At 41.2% G+C, this 18,247-nt stretch overlaps 1 protein-coding gene across 2 annotated transcripts in view; it reads left to right on the forward strand.

Moving 5' to 3' along the window:
• The window catches only part of LOC115166326 (MAP kinase-activated protein kinase 2-like), a 38,973-nt gene extending 21,274 nt beyond the window's left edge, over positions 1-17,699 (forward strand). For both annotated transcript variants that reach the window (XM_029720233.1, XM_029720234.1), the window contains 9 exons: positions 703-842; positions 919-983; positions 10,586-10,665; positions 10,771-10,897; positions 11,042-11,117; positions 11,229-11,353; positions 13,086-13,171; positions 15,871-15,951; positions 16,196-17,699. In XM_029720233.1, coding sequence (XP_029576093.1) covers positions 703-842; positions 919-983; positions 10,586-10,665; positions 10,771-10,897; positions 11,042-11,117; positions 11,229-11,353; positions 13,086-13,171; positions 15,871-15,951; positions 16,196-16,339 — 924 coding nt within the window. In that variant the 3' untranslated portion in view covers positions 16,340-17,699. The remainder of the gene's footprint in view (positions 1-702; positions 843-918; positions 984-10,585; positions 10,666-10,770; positions 10,898-11,041; positions 11,118-11,228; positions 11,354-13,085; positions 13,172-15,870; positions 15,952-16,195) is intronic.
• The last annotated feature ends 548 nt before the right edge of the window (positions 17,700-18,247 follow it).

An 18,247-nucleotide genomic window follows, 5' to 3' on the forward strand; every position in this document is an offset into this window, starting at 1 on the left:
TTGGTCTTTTGTGTGGTATTGTTCTTGAACTCCCAAATTGGTGAGTAATGTCATTAGGTTCAATTAGGCTTGTTCCATCTGGGAAGGAGGGAAATTGTATTATGATGTGTCTGAGGCTGCCGTAATCAGATCTGAATGTCAAAATCAGGGAAGTGACTACCTCTGGATGGCTTTTGCTCTGTCGTGGTTTGAGGCCTCTGAACTTGGTGTGAACTGAGGAAGGAAAATCTGCATTGTTTTTGTAATTCAGAAACAATGACAAATTAGACACTGCATGTTTGAGACCCCTGGCCTGATGTACTATCAATAGCGGAGAAAGTAGGCTGCACTAGACACTGGTTGGGGAGAAATCTAGACGTAACCTTTTGAAAGACCTGTTAGTCAGCAGCTCGCTCTGTGTGGTTTGCCTCATTGGCCTAAAAATCCCTCATGCTGGTAATTGTCTCTCACTCTTCCATCATATTTCTTTCACTTTTATTTAAACCCGTTACCACTGATATCAAAGAGAATCTTCTTGAACTGCACTTTTGGTTAAGGGCTTGTAAGTGAGCATTTCACAGGTTGTATTCGGTGCATGTGACAAAGTTTGATTTGCTTTTAATGGTGGTAAGGAGAGGAGGAAAGGAAGCCATGAAGATCTGATTTAGCCTCTGATTCCCTCCTTACTCTTCTCTCTTCTCATCTATTCCGCCCCCTCTTCAGATGCTGCACGATTGTGCGAAGGCTCGTCGGGAGGTAGAGCTCCACTGGAGGGCGTCGCCATGCTCTCACATCGTACGCATCATGGACGTCTACGAAAACCTCTACCAAAGCAGGAAGTGCCTGCTCATCGTCATGGAGTGGTGGGTGACTGACACACACACACACACACACACACACTTAGTCTATGTTATTCAATGTTTTCTCTCTCCATTTTAGTATGGATGGAGGTGAGCTATTCAGCCATATTCAAGACCGAGGGAACCAGGCATTCACAGAAAGAGGTAATGAGTAGGGCTGTTATGGGGACCGTATTACCGCCACACCGGCGGTAACGAGTCGTGACCGTTTAGTCACTGTAATTAGGCTTCTCCAAGCTCTAATGCTGCTGATGGTCATTAGTAACCTACCAAACTTGCTAACTGCCTGGTACTCAGCACTCTGTTGTCCCTCTATTCACTCTGACATCAATGCAAATGTAATCTAAAGTCTAATCAAACACTTCATGAGAGCCCATGAGCTCATGTTGTGCAACATTTCTATAGCTATGCAATTGCGGTAGAAAACAATGACCTCTATTAAAAGGAGGATCCCATCAGCTTTCTATAGACTATATTTATTTGTTAACTTTCCAAATATTAAGCACATTGCTTCTCTTTACTAGAGGAGTATAGCTTACCTGGCTGGCATGAAAATGAACCACGGGAAAAGAGTCCTCCATTTGCTATTTAAGCGCATAGGTGACATCAGAGTTGGGAAGTAACGGATTACATGTAATCTGTTACATGTAATCGATTACGAAAAACCGGTAACTAATCCTTTACCAGCTAAAATATTGTCATCAGATACTTTTGAAAAACTAGAGAATTACATCGAGGATTACTTTTAAATTCAGAAAGGATGTTTGTGTTAAGAAAATATTTCGCACTTTTCTAATAAGCATTGAAAAAAGTTGCAAGTTTTTAAGTTTGTTCCACCTGAGTGAGTCTGACCACAAGTCAGAGACCACTGTGATGACATGCCAAATGTGTAGGCTACATTCCAAGCTATGTCTTTCAATGCTGCGACTGCTGTCGGCATCCAAAGATTATCCAACTTGAATAATAGCTTGGAGGTAAGGATGACAGCAGTGGTGTAGACTATGGCGATATGGATATCACTTATTATTGATATCTACATAGCGCATTGATGTGAATCCTGCTGCTGCTGTCATTTAGCTATTTGGGCCTTACGGATTGTGGTTGTTGTGGATGCCTGTTCACAAATTTCAATTAGTGTATTTGAACTCAATAATTGTTGAATTCAAGAAGTTTAAGCTGCCTATCAATCATTGTTTTTGAAACCAGTGGAAAATGTGCTCTTGCAACAGCAGATCCCAGCCTATGGAATAAAAGTGGGGCTTTTATTGCTCAATCTAATTCATGCTGATAAGGATTTTTTTTTTTATCAATAGGCCTAATTTGCAGACTTTTGATAGACTTATAGGGACAATCTGTAGTTGCTGCATCCATTTTTGGACTTAATTCAATTATATCTTTACATAAATTATATATATTAATGTTATTATATGTAGTAGAAAGCGATGGGTTAGAAGAAGCCTACATAACCAACCCATAAAGTAAAATGTAACATCCATATATGGCCAAGTATGTAAACTTTAACAGTGATTTATCCTATAATAGATGTCATTCAATTGGTAACGTACATTTTTGTCTTATCATGCCTCTTAAGGGGAAAGTAATCTAAAAGTAACGGAATGTAATCACATTACTGAGTTTGGGTAATCCAAAAGTGAAGTTAATGATTACAATTTTGGACAGGTAACTAGTAACTGTAACGGATTACATATAGAAAGTAACCTACCCAATCCTGGATGACATATTTTTTTCCGCTGCCCCTGTTTCGAGACAGGTGCATGATAATGGTCCATTCTAAATCAAAACACATTTCACACATATATTATTTAGGATATGGAATGACGAACTTAAATCCAGAATAATGTGATGGGTGACAATATTAGCCTATCACTTGTGAATGATGCCTAGCTGTTGCGCATGCTTTTATTGTGACTTTCCAAATCATAGTCGCACACCTTATGTAGCCTAGCCCATAGGCCTATATGTTCTGGTAAGGTTTGTATAACAACTAAAGTGGGCAAATAACTTCTTTAAATGAAACGCATTAATCTGCTTTACATCGGGTGTAGAGCCTAACTGACATGCATACACAGTGTGTGACTTTCAAGTTTGGGGAAGATCATTTTCACCATAAAAATGCACCTTTTTATAATAAAAGCATTACATGCACTTTTGAGAATGGTGTTTTCCTGCTAATGGAACATTCGCTCATATAGCTTAATAGTTTATCAACATTTTAAGCTAAACAATCTCATCTGTTGGGTTAGGTTCATTTCTTAAAACAGGTTTTTTGATGCTAGTGGTTGTATTATTTTGATCTATTGCATCCCACAGCTGTCCCAGACTGTTTGGAATATTTATTTCTCGCAAAGAATGGGGTAGATCAACTTTCGTACTATGGGGGATAGTAGATTGACATAGGCTATTGATTTTGCTGTTTGTTAGGCCTACTCATCTTGTTGGCAGACGAAAAGTAAATGTGGACAGTTCTTCCAATTTCTTCAATATGCACCTCGGAATTGGATAAGTAGGCGTGCAGTTGCGTCCCCGATGTGTCTATCTTCACTTGTAGCCTGTGAGAAAGACTCGATCACATGACGTAAAGCCATGTGAGTGAGAGGTGCTTCGGCACTCAGCCGGGAGAAGGGAATTATGGGAAATTTGAGGCATTATCAAGTGCTTGTCATATTGTGAATGAGAGACGGATGAAGTGTGTACAGCCTTCGCAAAAAAACAGCAGACCTCATGCCTTTCATGTGACATTTTTCAAATCATCATTAGTCGCATCATGCAGCCTTAGAATTTATTAAAAATCAAAACATACAGTTGAAGTCGGAAGTTTACGTACACTTAGGTTGGAGTCATTAACTTTTTTCAACCACTCCACACATTTCTTGTTAAACTATAGTTTTGGCAAGTCAATTAGGACATCTACTTTGTGCATGACATAAGTAATTTTTCCAGCAATTGTTTACAGACAGATTATTTCACCATATCACAATTCCAGAAGTTTACGTACACTAAGTTGACTGTGCCTTTAAACAGCGTGGAAAATTCCAGAAAATTATGTCATGGCTTTAGAAGCTTCTGATAGGCTAATTGACATCATTTGAGTCAATTGGAGGTGTACCTGTGGATGTATTTCAAGGCCTACCTTCAAACTCAGTGCCTCTTGCTTGACAAGGGAAAATGAAATGAAAATCAAATGAAATCAGCCAAGACCTCAGAAAAAATTGTAGACCTCCAAGTCTGGTTCTGCCTTGGGAGCAATTTCCAAATGCCTGAAGGTAACACGTTCATCTGTACAAACAATAGTACACAAGTATAAACACCATGGGACCACGCAGCCGTCATACTGCTCAGGAAGGAGACACGTTCTGTCTCCTAGAGATGAACGTACTTTGGTGCGAAAAGTGCAAATCAATCCCAGAACAACCGCAAAGGACCTTGTGAAGATGCTGGAGGAAACGGGTACAAAAGTATCTATATCCACAGTAAAATGAGTCCTGTATCGACATAACCTGAAAGGCCGCTCAGCAAGGAAGAAGCCACTGCTCCAAAACCGCCATGAAAAAGCCAGACTATGGTTTGCAACCGCACATGGAAACAAAGATCGTACTTTTTGGAGTAATGTCCTCTGGTCTGATGAAACAAAAATAGAACTGTTTGGCCATAACGACCATCGTTAAGTTTGGAGGAAAAAGGGGGACGCTTGCAAGCCAAAGAACACCATCCCAACCATGAAGCACGGGGGTGGCAGCATCATGTTGTGGGGGTGCTTTGCTGCAGGAGGGACTGGTGCACTTTACAAAATAGATGGCATCATGAGGCAGGAAAATTATGTGGATATATTGAAGCAACATCTCAACTTCCTGACTGATGTCTTAAACCTTGGTCGCAAAGGGGTCTTCCAAATGGACAATGACCCCAAGCATACTTCCAATGTTGTGGCAAAATAGCTTAAGGACAACAAAGTCAAGGTATTGGAGTGGCCATCACAAAGCCCTGACCTCAATCCTATAGAAAATGTGTGGGCAGAACTGAAAAAGCATGTGCGAGCAAGGAGGCCTACAAACCTGACTCAGTTACACCAGCTCTGTCAGGAGGAATGGGTCAAAATTCACCCAGGTTATTGTGGGAAGCTTGTGGAAGGCTACCAGAAATGTTTGACCCAAGTTAAACAATTTTAAAGGCAATGCTACCAAATACTAATTGAGTGTATGTAAACTTCTGACCTACTGGGAATGTGATGAAAGAAATAAAAGCTGAAATAAATTATTCTGACATTTCATATTCTTAAAATAAAGTGGTGATCCTAACTGACCTAAGACAGGGAATTTTTACTAGGATTACATGTCAGGAATTGTGAAACTGAGTTTGAACGTATTTGGCTAAGGTGTATGTAAACTTCTGACTTCAACTGTAACCCAACATTTGTATCACAACTAAAATTACATAAATAACTCTACATGAAGAATATAGGAGTACCTCTTTCTTTGTTAACCACTCAACACAGAATAGCTGCATGAGTGCACTCCCTCATTGTATTCATCTATGTTCAATTGTATTCGTCATGCTATAAAATGCCACAGGATTCAAGGCAAATGTTGTCTGCTAAATGAACTAGTGTTGCCCACAGCCATATGGCATAGGCAGATCAGGGCCTAACATAAGGACAACTCAGAGTATGCTTTTCTGTTAATCTGAAATAGACCATTTTTCTTATCATGTTTCTTTAGACCTGTCTAAAATCAATAATGGATTTATTGTGAAGGTGTAGGCTATATTACATGGCTTTATTAGACTTTTTAAAATGCAGATGTTCCAAAGGTCTGGATCAGTGGCTTGTAGGCTATGCATCGAAGCTAGTAGATGCTAAATGTATATGTTAATTAACGGTCAGTTACCGTGAGACCGGCAGTTATTTGCTTGACAATCACTGGCTGCCAAAATTTCATGACCCCCACTGCCCTAGTAATGAAAAATCATTTCTCTAATTTCTGACCATTTGAATAATGTATCCCTTCTAGAGGTCGACCGATTCCTTAGGGCCGATTTTCAAGTTTTCATAGCAATCGGTAATCTGCCTTTTTGGACGCTGATTAAATTGCAATCCACGGAGACTGCGTGGCAGGTTGACCACCTGTTTCGCGAGTGCAGCGTCAAAAGGACCTTGTGGCTACTAGGAGACAAGGTAAGACAGAGCTGCTCTTCCTCCCGGGGAAGGACTGCCCGTTCCATGATCTCGCCATCACGGTTGACAACTCCCTTGTGTCCTCCTCCCAGAGTGCTAAGAACCTTGGCGTGATCCTGGACAACACCCTGTCGTTCTCCACTAACATCAAGGCGGTGACCCGATCCTGTAGGTTCATGCTCTACAACATTCGCAGAGTACGACCCTGCCTCACACAGGAAGCGACGCAGGTCCTAATCCAAGCACTTGTCATCTCCCGTCTGGATTACTGCAACTCGCTGTTGGCTGGGCTCCCTGCCTGTGCCATTAAACCCCTACAACTCATCCAGAACGCCGCAGCCCGTCTGGTGTTCAACCTTCCCAAGTTCTCTCACGTCACCCCGCTCCTCCGCTCTCTCCACTGGCTTCCAGTTGAAGCTCGCATCCGCTACAAGACCATGGTGCTTGCCTACGGAGCTGTGAGGGGTACGGCACCTTCATACCTTCAGGCTCTGATCAGGCCCTACACCCAAACAAGGGCACTGCGTTCATCCACCTCTGGCCTGCTCGCCCCCCTACCTCTGAGGAAGCACGGTTCCTGCTCAGCCCAGTCCAAACTGTTCGCTGCTCTGGCACCCCAATGGTGGAACAAGCTCCCTCACGACGCCAGGACAGCGGAGTCAATCACCACCTTCCGGAGACACCTGAAACCCCACCTCTTTAAGGAATACCTGGGATAGGATAAAGTAATCCTTCTAACCCCCCCCCCCCCCCCTTAAAAGATTTAGATGCACTATTGTAAAGTGGTTGTTCCACTGGATATCATAAGGTGAATGCACCAATTTGTAAGTCGCTCTGGATAAGAGCGTCTGCTAAATGACTTAAATGTAAAATGTAAATGTAATGTAAGTTGCTAGCTAGCATTAAACTTAACTATATAAAAAAAAAACTATCAATCTTCACATAATCACTAGTTAACTGCACCTGGTTGATGTTATTACTAAGCTAACTAGCTTGTCCTGCGTTGCATATAATCACTGTGGTGCCTCTTAATTTATCATCGAATCACAGCCTACTTCAACTTCGCCAAACGGGTGCTGATTTCCCAAAAGAGCATCCGCGAAAAAGCACAATCGTTGCACTAATGTACCTAACCATCAACATCAATACCTTTTCTTAGTTTGGGCTGCCTGGCTCGTTGCGAACTGTGTGAAGACCACTTCTTCCTAACAAAGACTGTAATTAATTTGCCAGAATTGTACATACTTATGACATAACATTAAAGATTGTGCAATGTAACAGCAATATTTAGATTTAGGGTTGCCACCCGTTCGATAAAATACAGAACGCTTCCGTAATACACTGAAAGAATAAACGTTTTGTTTTCGAAATGATAGTTTCCGGATTTGACCATATTAATGACCTAAGGCTCGTATTTCTGTGTGTTTTTAGTATATTATAATTAAGTCTATGATTTGATAGAGCAGTCTGATTTGAGCGGTGGTAGGCAGCTGCAGGCTAGTAAGCATTCATTCGAAAAGCACTTTACTGCGTTTGCCAGCAGCTCTTAGCAATGCTTGAAGCACAGCGCTGTTTATGACTTCAAGCCTATCAACTCCCGAGAATAGTCTGGCAATACTAAAGTGCCTATAAGAACATCCAATAGTCAAAGGTACATGAAATACAAATGGTATAGAGAGTAATAGTTGACACGTCATAATTCCTATAATAACTTGCAGCTGAACTTGAAAGGGTTCCTTCGTTATTTTACCGTTCATCTCTTCTGTAGGGAATGTCTTGAACTACTTCAAATAAGGTCTGTGTTTCGTACAGGCTTAAACCACCTCAGCGTGTTGATGCTCGTGTAAATCTCGCAAATATAAGGTAAAGTTTCTCAACATATTTTCATAAATCCACTCTATCTTCGCTTATATTTAGCCAGTATTGATCAGAGTTACCTTGTCCTATGGATATCTACACAGTTATCAAATTGGCAAGGTGGTGTGAGCCTACACGAAACACAGACCTTATTTGAAGTGAATCTAAAAATATCCTATGGAATAAATAAATGAAGGAACTGCTTTTCAGATTTTGCTGGAAGGTGTCATGGGAATTATGAGTCACACTTTGGTAGTCAATTCTTACCATGCCCATTATTAAAATAGGATTTCCTGCATATAGAAATTAGTTTGTTTTCAACATTCATTACAGGTAACTTAAACTATAGTTTTATTATTCAAACAGTTGAGCGTATTTGTCTCCTAAGCAGACTCTTCAGTGTCCTTGTCACTTCAGAGAGCTGTGCGTGTGTGTACGATTATATTAATTTTACAGACGGCAGAGAAAAGCAGAGCACCAGTGTGGGACTATTACATTGAATTGGCACCAGGGAAAGCAAGGTGTCTTATTTGTGAGAAAGATGTCAAAAAATACCACCAACCTGTGTAATCACCTTAACAACACACATCCAAAAGCTCATAAGGAAGCAGTGATGAAAAAAGCAAACAAATTCTTCACAAGGAAAAGGTGATACAGACACGTCACAGACATCACAGGCTACAATATTACAACTTTTTAATAAACAAACAAAATGGCAAGACAAAAGACCCAAGGGCCAAGAAGATGGATGAAGCAATTTTTGAGATGATTGCCACTGACAACCAGCCATTCACAGTGGTGTCTGATGTTGGTTTTCAGTGGCTGATTACTCTTGCTGAACCCTGGTACAGGATCAAAGATGAAAAATTCTACCTCCACAGAAATGCTAGATAAAACACATGAAAGAGTTGTGATGAAAGTGAAGAATCTGGTGGCACTAGTGAATGCTCCACACATGGCATTCACAACTGACTGCTGGTCAGGCACTACAGAGTCCCTGATGAGCCTTACTGGACATTTCATTGACAATGTCTGGACAAGAAAGCAGGTTGTGCTGAATGTCAAGACTATGACTGGATCCCACACAGGAAACTACATCAGAGAGATGTTTTTGACCATGTTGGTATACTGGGAAATCCACACTACGTGTAGTGCTGGTCCTCAGGGACAGTGGGGCAGACATGGTGAAAGGTATGAGACTGGCAGAGCTTCCAGACTTCAGCTGCAGTGCACACACCCTACAGCTTGTAATCAATGATGCCCTATCCAGTCAGAGAGCTGTGCTAGACATTATTGCCATGTTGAAGAGCTGTGCAACTCACTTTGACCACTCTGTACTGGCCAAACAGAGGCTGAGGGTCATTCAGGAAGAGCTTGGGCCTTCCCAAACACAGCATCATCCAAGCAGTTCAAACTCGCTGGAACTCAACACTACACATGTTGCAGAGGATGTTTGAACAGTGGCGGGCACTGAATGTGTATGCAGGTGAATACGGACACATCAGCAGTTTGTTTGCTGCACAGTGGGACATTGTCTCTAACCTAATTGAGACTCTGGCACCTATGGAGGAGGTGACACTGGAGATGTGCCACTCCAACTCTACAGCCGCATGCATCATCCCCAGTGTGTTGGTGCTGATGCTGCAGCAGGAGGTTTCTTCTACTCAAGGCATCAACTTTACAGAAGACCATCTTGGACAGTCTGACAAGGTGGTTCTCCAAGGCCGAGGAGACCAAGTGCCTGGTGTTGGCAACTGTCCTGTATCCACGTTACAAGAGCTACGCCTTCACCTCAGGGACGAGAGAAAGCAAAAGAGTGGCTGAAGGAGGAATCTGACCTACTAAAAAAAAAATCCCAGAGCCACAGCAGAAGGGACTAGTGAAGAGGACCCAGATCCAGGTGCTAAGAGTCCGGGTAGATCGGCCACCCAGTCTGGTGGACAGCCTCTACACTAGAATCCTTGGATGTCAAGAAGGCAGTCCAGTGAAGTTTTGAAATTGAGTTGAAGCGTTACCTCACAGAGCCTGTCATTGACAGAAAGAGTGGCTTGCCTTTGGAGTGGTGGAAGCAGAATGAGGACAGACTTCAATCACTCGCTCCACTGGTAAAGAAGTTTCTCTGTTCCCCACCTTCTTCGGTCCCAAGCGAGAGAGGTGGGGCTCATTTTATGATAAGCAGAGGAGCAGACTGACAGGGGAACATGCAGACAAGCTCTGCTTTCGGCACTACAACCTAAAACTTAACTGGGAATATTGAAGACTCATGTTAAAAGGAACCACCAGTTTTCATATGTTCTCATGTTCTGAGCAAGGAACTTAAACGTTAGCTTTTTTACATGGCACATATTGCACTTTTACTTTCTTCTCCAACACTGTGTTTTTGCATTATTTAAACCAAATTGAACATGTTTCATTATTTATTTGAGACTAAATGTTATTTTATTTATGTATTATATTAAGTTCAAATAAAAGTGTTCATTGTTCATTCAGTATTTTTGTAATTGTCATTATTACAAATATATATATAAAAATCGGCTGATTTTAATTGGTTTCGGCTTATTTTGGTCCTCCAATCTGTATCGGTGTTTAAAAATAGTCGGTCGACCTCTAATCTCTTCACTCCACTGGTATTCAACTCTGTTCACTCGCTCAGTTATGCTTCTAACTTGGTCTTTCTCTTCTCTCCCACACCGTCTAGAGGCCTCTGACATCATGAAGAGTATAGGAGAAGCCATCCAGTACCTGCATGCCATTGACATCGCTCACAGAGACATTAAGGTAAAGTCTGTCTGGTGATTCAATGAACAGAATTATACTAAACATCTCTTATTTTGCATACATGTTCAGTCCAATAAATAAGTATGCTATTTTCTCGTCCGTCAGCCAGAAAATCTGTTGTACACCTCCAAAAAACCAGATGCACTCCTCAAACTAACCGATTTTGGGTTTGCCAAAGAAATCACCACACTCAACTCCCTGGCAACGCCATGCTACACCCCCTATTATGTTGGTAAGGGCAGTCTTACTGACTGGTTTAATAGTACGGCCTACCCTGTTAGTATATGAATATTTCAGTGGCATTGATTATTATTAAGTTCATAAAATATATGGCTTCTATGTATTTTAAGTCTGCATTTCCTCTCCTTAATCCCAGCCCCTGAGGTTCTTGGTCCAGAGAAGTACGACAAATCCTGTGATATGTGGTCTCTGGGTGTTATCATGTATATCCTGTAAGTGATACAAAATAGCTTGACAGCATGAATCAATTCCCAATAACTGCAGTGTACAAGACGTAGCACCATACGTGGTTCTTATATATTTTCCTCTCCTCCTCCGCCTAGGCTGTGTGGATATCCTCCCTTCTACTCTAACCACGGCCTGGCCATCTCCCCTGGGATGAAAAAACGTATCAGGAACGGACAGTACGAGTTCCCCAACCCAGAGTGGTCTGACGTGTCAGAGGACGGTAAGAGAGAGAAGACAGATATTTACAGTTGAAGTCGGAAGTTTACATCCACCTTAGCCAAATACATTTAAACTCAGTTTTTCACAATTCCTGACATTTAATCCAAGTAAAAACTCCCTGTCTTAGGTCAGTTAGGATCACCACTTTATTTTAAGAATGTGAAATGTCAGAATAATAGTAGAGAATTATTTATTTCAGCTTTTATTTCTTTCATCACATTCCCAGTGGGTCAGAAGTTTACATACACTCAATTAGTATTTAGTAGTATTGCCTTTAAATTGTTTAACTTGGGTCAAACATTTCGGCTTGCCTTCCACAAGCTTCCCACAAGTTGGGTGAATTTTGACCCATTCCTGCTGACAGAGCTGGTGTAACTGAGTCAGGTTTGTAGGCCTCCTTGCTCGCACATGCTTTTTCAGTTCTGCCCACACATTTTCTATAGGATTGAGGTCAGGGCTTTGTAATGGCCACTCCAATACCTTGACTTTGTTGTTCTTAAGCCATTTTTCCAAAACTTTGGAAGTATGCTTGGGGTCATTGTCCATTTGGAAGACCCATTTGCAACCAAGCTTTAACTTCCTGACTGATGTCTTGAGATGTTGCTTCAATATATCCACATAATTTTCCCGCCTCATGATGCCATCTATTTTGTAAAGTGCACCAGTCCCTCCTGCAGCAAAGCACCCCCACAACATGATGCTGCTACCCCCGTGCTTCACGGTTGGGATGGTGTTCTTCGGCTTGCAAGCGTCACCCTTTTTCTTCCAAACATAACGATGGTCATTATGGCCAAACAGTTCTATTTTTGTTTCATCAGACCAGAGGACATTTCTCCAAAAAGTACGATCTTTGTTTCCATGTGCGGTTGCAAACCATAGTCTGGCTTTTTCATGGCGGTTTTCGAGCAGTGGCTTCTTCCTTGCTGAGCGGCCTTTCAGGTTATGTCAATATAGGACTCGTTTTACTGTGGATATAGATACTTTTGTACCCGTTTCCTCCAGCATCTTCACAAGGTCCTTTTGCTGTTGTTCTGGGATTGATTTGCACTTTTCGCACCAAAGTACGTTCATCTCTAGGAGACAGAACGTGTCTCCTTCCTGAGCAGTATGACTGCTGCATGGTCCCATGGTGTTTATACTTGCGTACTATTGTTTGTACAGATGAACGTGTTACCTTCAGGCATTTGGAAATTGCTCCCAAGGCAGAACCAGACTTGTGGAGGTCTACAATTTTTTCTGAGGTCTTGGCAGATTTATTTAGATTTTCCCATGATGTCAAGCAAGAGGCACTGAGTTTGAAGGTAGGCCTTGAAATACATCCACAGGTACACCTCAAATGATGTCAATTAGCCTATCAGAAGCTTCTAAAGCCATGACATCATTTTCTGGAATTTTCCACGCTGTTTAAAGGCACAGTCAACGTGTATGTGAACTTCTGAACCACTGGAATTGTGATACGGTGAATTGTAAGTGATATAATCTGTCTGTAAACAATTGTTGGAAAAAGTACTTGTCATGCACAAAGTGGATGTCCTAACCAACTTGCCAAAACTATAGTTTGTTAACAAGAAATGTGTGGAGTGGTTGAAAAATGAGTTTTAATGACTCCAACCTAAGTGTATGTAAACTTCCCACTTCAACTGTATATGGGCTGGTTTCAAAATGAATGTCATGACTTTGGTAATTATGTGAATTGCTTAAAGCTTTGTTTTCCTGTGTTTTCTCTCTCCCAGCCAAGCAGTTGATCCGCCACTTACTAAAGACTGAGCCCACCCAGAGGATGAGCATCACAGAGTTCATGAACCACCCCTGGATCAATGTAAGCACAGCACCCTTCTGTTATCCCCCAGTCCAGGCAGTATGACCATGAAGCAATCGTTGTCGATTGTTATGAAGATACATACTGATTATTCACTAGCTGCTTTCAATGCAACAAGAAGACAACAAGTAGACAACAGAGTGCAATAATTGGTTGTTTTTTCTGAATGGAATTTCACAATTCTCAAAAGTTATCATATTACATTTTTATTTAACCTTAATTTATCTAGGTTAGTCTCATTGAGATAAACATATATTTTTCAATAGAGACCTGGTCCAACCAAGACAGCAGCAGAGGGAAACAATGATTCAGATAAATATCAAACATAACACATACAGTGGGTATAGAAAGTCACCACCCCCTTTCAAAACCTTTTTCCGGCTTTTACACACAGTATCCAGGTGTGGGAAAAAATCTAGAGAATGTATTGACATTAAAACAGTAAAATACCCTATTTGGATAAGTGAACACCCCCCTGAGTTAATACTTAGTGGAACCACCTTTTGCTTGAATTACAGCCACGAGTCTCTTTGAATACGTCTCAACTTACTTTGTACACGTAGACTGTGCAAAATTTTCCCATTCTTCCTTGCAGAATTGTTCAAACTCAGACAAATTGCATGGTGACCGTTCACGGGCTACACTCTTCGAGTCATTCCACAGATTTTCAATGGGATTTAGGTCGGGGCTCTGTCTAGGCCACTCAAGGACATTCACCTTCTTGTCCTTCAGCCACTGTACTGTTACTTTGGCAGTGTGCTTTGGGTCATTGTCATGTTGAAACGTGAACCATCTTCCTATTTTCAACTTCTTGGCGGAGGGCTGCAGGTCTTCCTCAAGAATCTGTCGGTGTTTTGCACTGTCCATTTTCCCTTCTCTTCTGACAAGTGCTCCAGTCCCTGCTGAAGAGAAACACCCCCTGCAACAGGATGCTGCCACCGCCAAGCTTTACTGTACTTTACTGGCATGGGGTTCTTTGGGTGGAAAGATGTATTGGGTTTTGACCACAGCACCTTTTGCCACTTGGCCTTAGAATCTACAATGTGCTTTTTGGCAAAGCTCAAATGAGACTTGATGTGGCTTTTTTGAGCAAGGTTTTTTTTCTTGCCACCCTCCCATAGAGGCCAGATTTGTGGAGCGCTTGTGATATTGTGGTCATATGCACACTTGACCAGTCTTTTCCATAAAGGCCTGAATCTCACTCAGTCGCCATTGGCTTCTTGTTAGCCTCTCTGATCAGTCTTCTCCTTGCCCGATCATCCAGTTTGGAGGGACGGCCTGATCTATGCAGGGCTGGGTGGTGCCACACGCCTTCCACTTCTTAATAATGGTCTTAACTGTGCGCCGAGGGATAGACATTTTTTTATATCCCCTGACTTGTGCCTTTCCACAACTTTATCTCGTAGATCCTTTGAAAGTACCTTTCCACCTATAGTGGATTATTTGCTTTGAATTGCTGGAGTTCTCTATGGACAACTGCTTTTATTCTGAACTAATCAAAGTCACTACAATTGACCACAGAAGCCAATTAGCTTGATTTGTGATCTGGAGGATGGTTGGTTATACTTCACGTTTGCAAGTGCAATTCTAAGGGGGTGGTGTTCACTTATCCAAATAGGGTATTTTACTGTTTTACTTGTAATTAATTTTCAGAGTAAAAAAATAAATAAATCACTTGGATTTACAGTGTAAATAAAGCTGGAAAAAGTCAAATTTTGTGTTTTTAAATTTCAGGCTGTAAGGCAACAAAAGGTGAACATTTTGAAAGGGGTGGTTACTTTCTATACCCACTGTTAGCAGTTGATGTTATTATTCAATAACACAGCCCCCAAAGCAAATCAGGGGGAGAAAAATAGGTTTATTCAAAGAGAAGAAATCATAGATGTTATGTTGGGAAGTAGCTGGTCAATGTTCATTCCCTTCCCTGTCCTCAAGGATTCTCCACAGAACAAAGACACAGGAGGTATTTTATAACCCCTAACCCTAGCCTTTGATTGACCAATTAGAATTCCTTGCAGTAAAATTGGGCCAAAAAACAAGTATCCTGTTTCAGGCTCAATGTATAGACGATTCAGACCAATGAGATCTTGCCACATGGATCCAGGACTGAAACCCTTACACAGATTCTAACCAGAGTTGATTTTCAATTCAACATATTTCCATTGATCGTTAATTTCCTATTGACCTCTAGTCCTCTGTGTTGTGTATTATCTTAAAATATTCTTACACCACTGTACATTGCAATTACAGAAACATACAAGCGTCATGGATGAAGTTAATCATATGTACCACCGCATGAAGTCCTAATGACAATCACATTCCTCAGTCAACCAAACTAAACTGGCCATGTGATGTCAACACGACACGTTTGCTGTCGTAACGTATTATGTTGTTGCACTCACATCCTTTTCTTGCCTGGTGGTCCAGTCTGTTTGTGCTTAAGCTAACTTCTCTCTGTTTCGCTTCTTTGTCATACCAAAGAAACTGGCCTTTCAGTAATGTTAACTTGGCAACCATAAAACCACATACGGTATGAGACCGGGCTCATCTTTTGCAACAATGTTTTTTTGTAATAATTGACCTCCCTAGAGTTGCTGAATACTTTTCACATTTCTAATTTGATCCTACATTCATGTTCCTTGATTGAACACAATGTTTTTTCCAAAGCAATGCGCTAACCTAAGCTGGTCTCCCTACAGCAGTCTATGGAGGTCCCTCAGACCCCTCTCCACACCAGTCGTGTGCTGCAAGAGGAACAGGATGTCTGGGAGGAGGTCAAGGTGAGCACTGGCACTGCAGTGATGTGAATGCATTCTTTCTGCATCAAACTTGGATCCACACACCTCTAGCATGCAGATTGAGCACAAAAACAACAATATCCTACTATAGACTGTACAAAATAGTGTTTTGGTCTGCTTCTATCTACACAATTGCGCATTTGCTCCTTTGGAATTTCTTGTTCCTTTACACATTATTTATAATTGTTTCTATGTGATATGCTAATGGTGTGATTTTTGTTACTAGGAGGAAATGACAAGTGCCCTGGCAACCATGAGAGTGGACTATGAGCAAATCAAAATCAAGACCATCGAGGATTCGACCAATCCGCTGCTGATTAAGAGAAGGAAGAAGGCAAACAATGCAGCCACTGAACCACCGGGCCTGTGAAACAAAATAACTTACACACACACACATGCCCTTCATTGCGGTGAAAGAGAGCTGATAGGGCAAACAGGGATTATTAAGGGGTGAAAGTCTGAATCTTCAGAAATATTACATTTCCAGTGTTTTTAACTTCCTTTGTAGCTGTTTTATTCTCATCGTTTTACCCCATTTTAATGTTTTTTTCCCCCCACCTTGCCATTCAAGGTAAAGAACCATTTTGTTCATTTGCTTTTTTTGGCCACATAGAGAGAAGATGTTTATCGTCACATCTCGTTGATGTACTGGGTTTTTCTGTCGTTGTTGCTGATCATTATGCAAGCTGACTGCACTGTAACTAATCCAGTATCTGACCCAGCTCTGTTCTGTGTTTTATCATTGTTGATTCCCCTCAGTATTGGCCACATGTTTTTCTAACTTTATCTATGGGTCTTCAGATGATACTGCCATGGGTAGCTGAGAGACCATGAAAACATTGTTATACTGTGGATCCATAATCATTTTCTGCTATGCACTGGTTAACTCTACACAATGGAGGAAGCATCATTTTTGTTTATGTTGAATGGGCTTTAGTTTCTTCTTCCTTTTAGTTGTCATTCATTGTATATACTTATTCACACCTCACACCAACAATACATTTTCTATTTGTTGTGTGGGGTTTTTGTTGCCCTGAACTATTTGCTTTTGTTTTGATTGGACTTATGAATTGTATGACTCCAGTTGAATGCGTTTTCATTGTTGGTTGGGTTTGATTTCTTAGCCAACGCACCTGTAGCCAAAGTTATAGTCACCATATTTTTAGAGTGGACTGACTGTTTAGAAAGACTGTGTGCCTTGAGGACTTTGGGAAAAATCCTTACTTGATATTTGTGCCCATAGCCTAACTTTTCACACACATCTCCCATTGAGGTTATGCATGATTGACACAAGTTCAAGGTCTGTGCACTAATCTCAAATTCGGATTTTTCCCCAATGTGATGACAGTGGGGGAATATTCAAGCCACTTTGGCAGTAGCAAATGTACATTGTGTTATCAAATCAAATATCCAAACCATGAGATCACAAAATCCCCACATCCCACAGATGTTGTAGCCCACTTCACAATTATCCTGATGAAAGTCAGTTCAATGCTGATTGCACTTGTTTAAATATATTTTCAGTGAATTCCCACTAATGAACTATACAACACAAGTGTCACTATCAGTTTCCACACAGCAGCAATAATGTTGTTAAGCGTTTCTGCTGTGTTAGGTGATGGGGAACACTGAGCGCAAGGGCACCATTGTAATGCATGGGGGTATGGCAGTACACATATGACATGTAGCACTGGCTGTCTTTTGGATTAAAACTTGTACAAAATCCTTTATCCGCTCAAATGTGTTGATTGATGTGTGACTGGTGGTGTTGTGCCAGAATCCTAAAGTAGCCTTGATGTCAAACTGGCAATGCAGGACATTATAATGTTTGTGCAGCCCTGTACCACCCTCTGCTGTCATGGAGATGGAAAGACAACCTCTGATATAGTGTCTTCAAAAAGCATTCACAACCCTTGACTTTTTCCACATTTGTTGTGTTACAGTAAAATGGATTTTAATCATGTCAAAGTGCAAGAAAAATTCTAACTTGTAAAAATTTTTTAATATGATTAGATAACTAGTCAAACCCCTGTTTCTATTTTATAATCTCTTTTGGCAGGAATTGGAACTGTGAGTTTTTCTGGGTGGGTCTCTAAGAGGTTTCCACACCTGGATTGTGCAACATTTGCACATTTATTCTTTTTTTAAATCCTTCAAGCTCTGTCAAATTAGTTGTTGATCATTTTCTGCCACTCGGGACAATCACTGTCTTGGTAAACAACTCCAGTGTATATTTGCCCTTGTGTTTTACGTTATTGTCCTGCTGAAAGGTGAATTC

Source organism: Salmo trutta, chromosome 28, assembly GCF_901001165.1.
Source record: "Salmo trutta chromosome 28, fSalTru1.1, whole genome shotgun sequence".
Taxonomy (NCBI): domain Eukaryota; kingdom Metazoa; phylum Chordata; class Actinopteri; order Salmoniformes; family Salmonidae; genus Salmo; species Salmo trutta.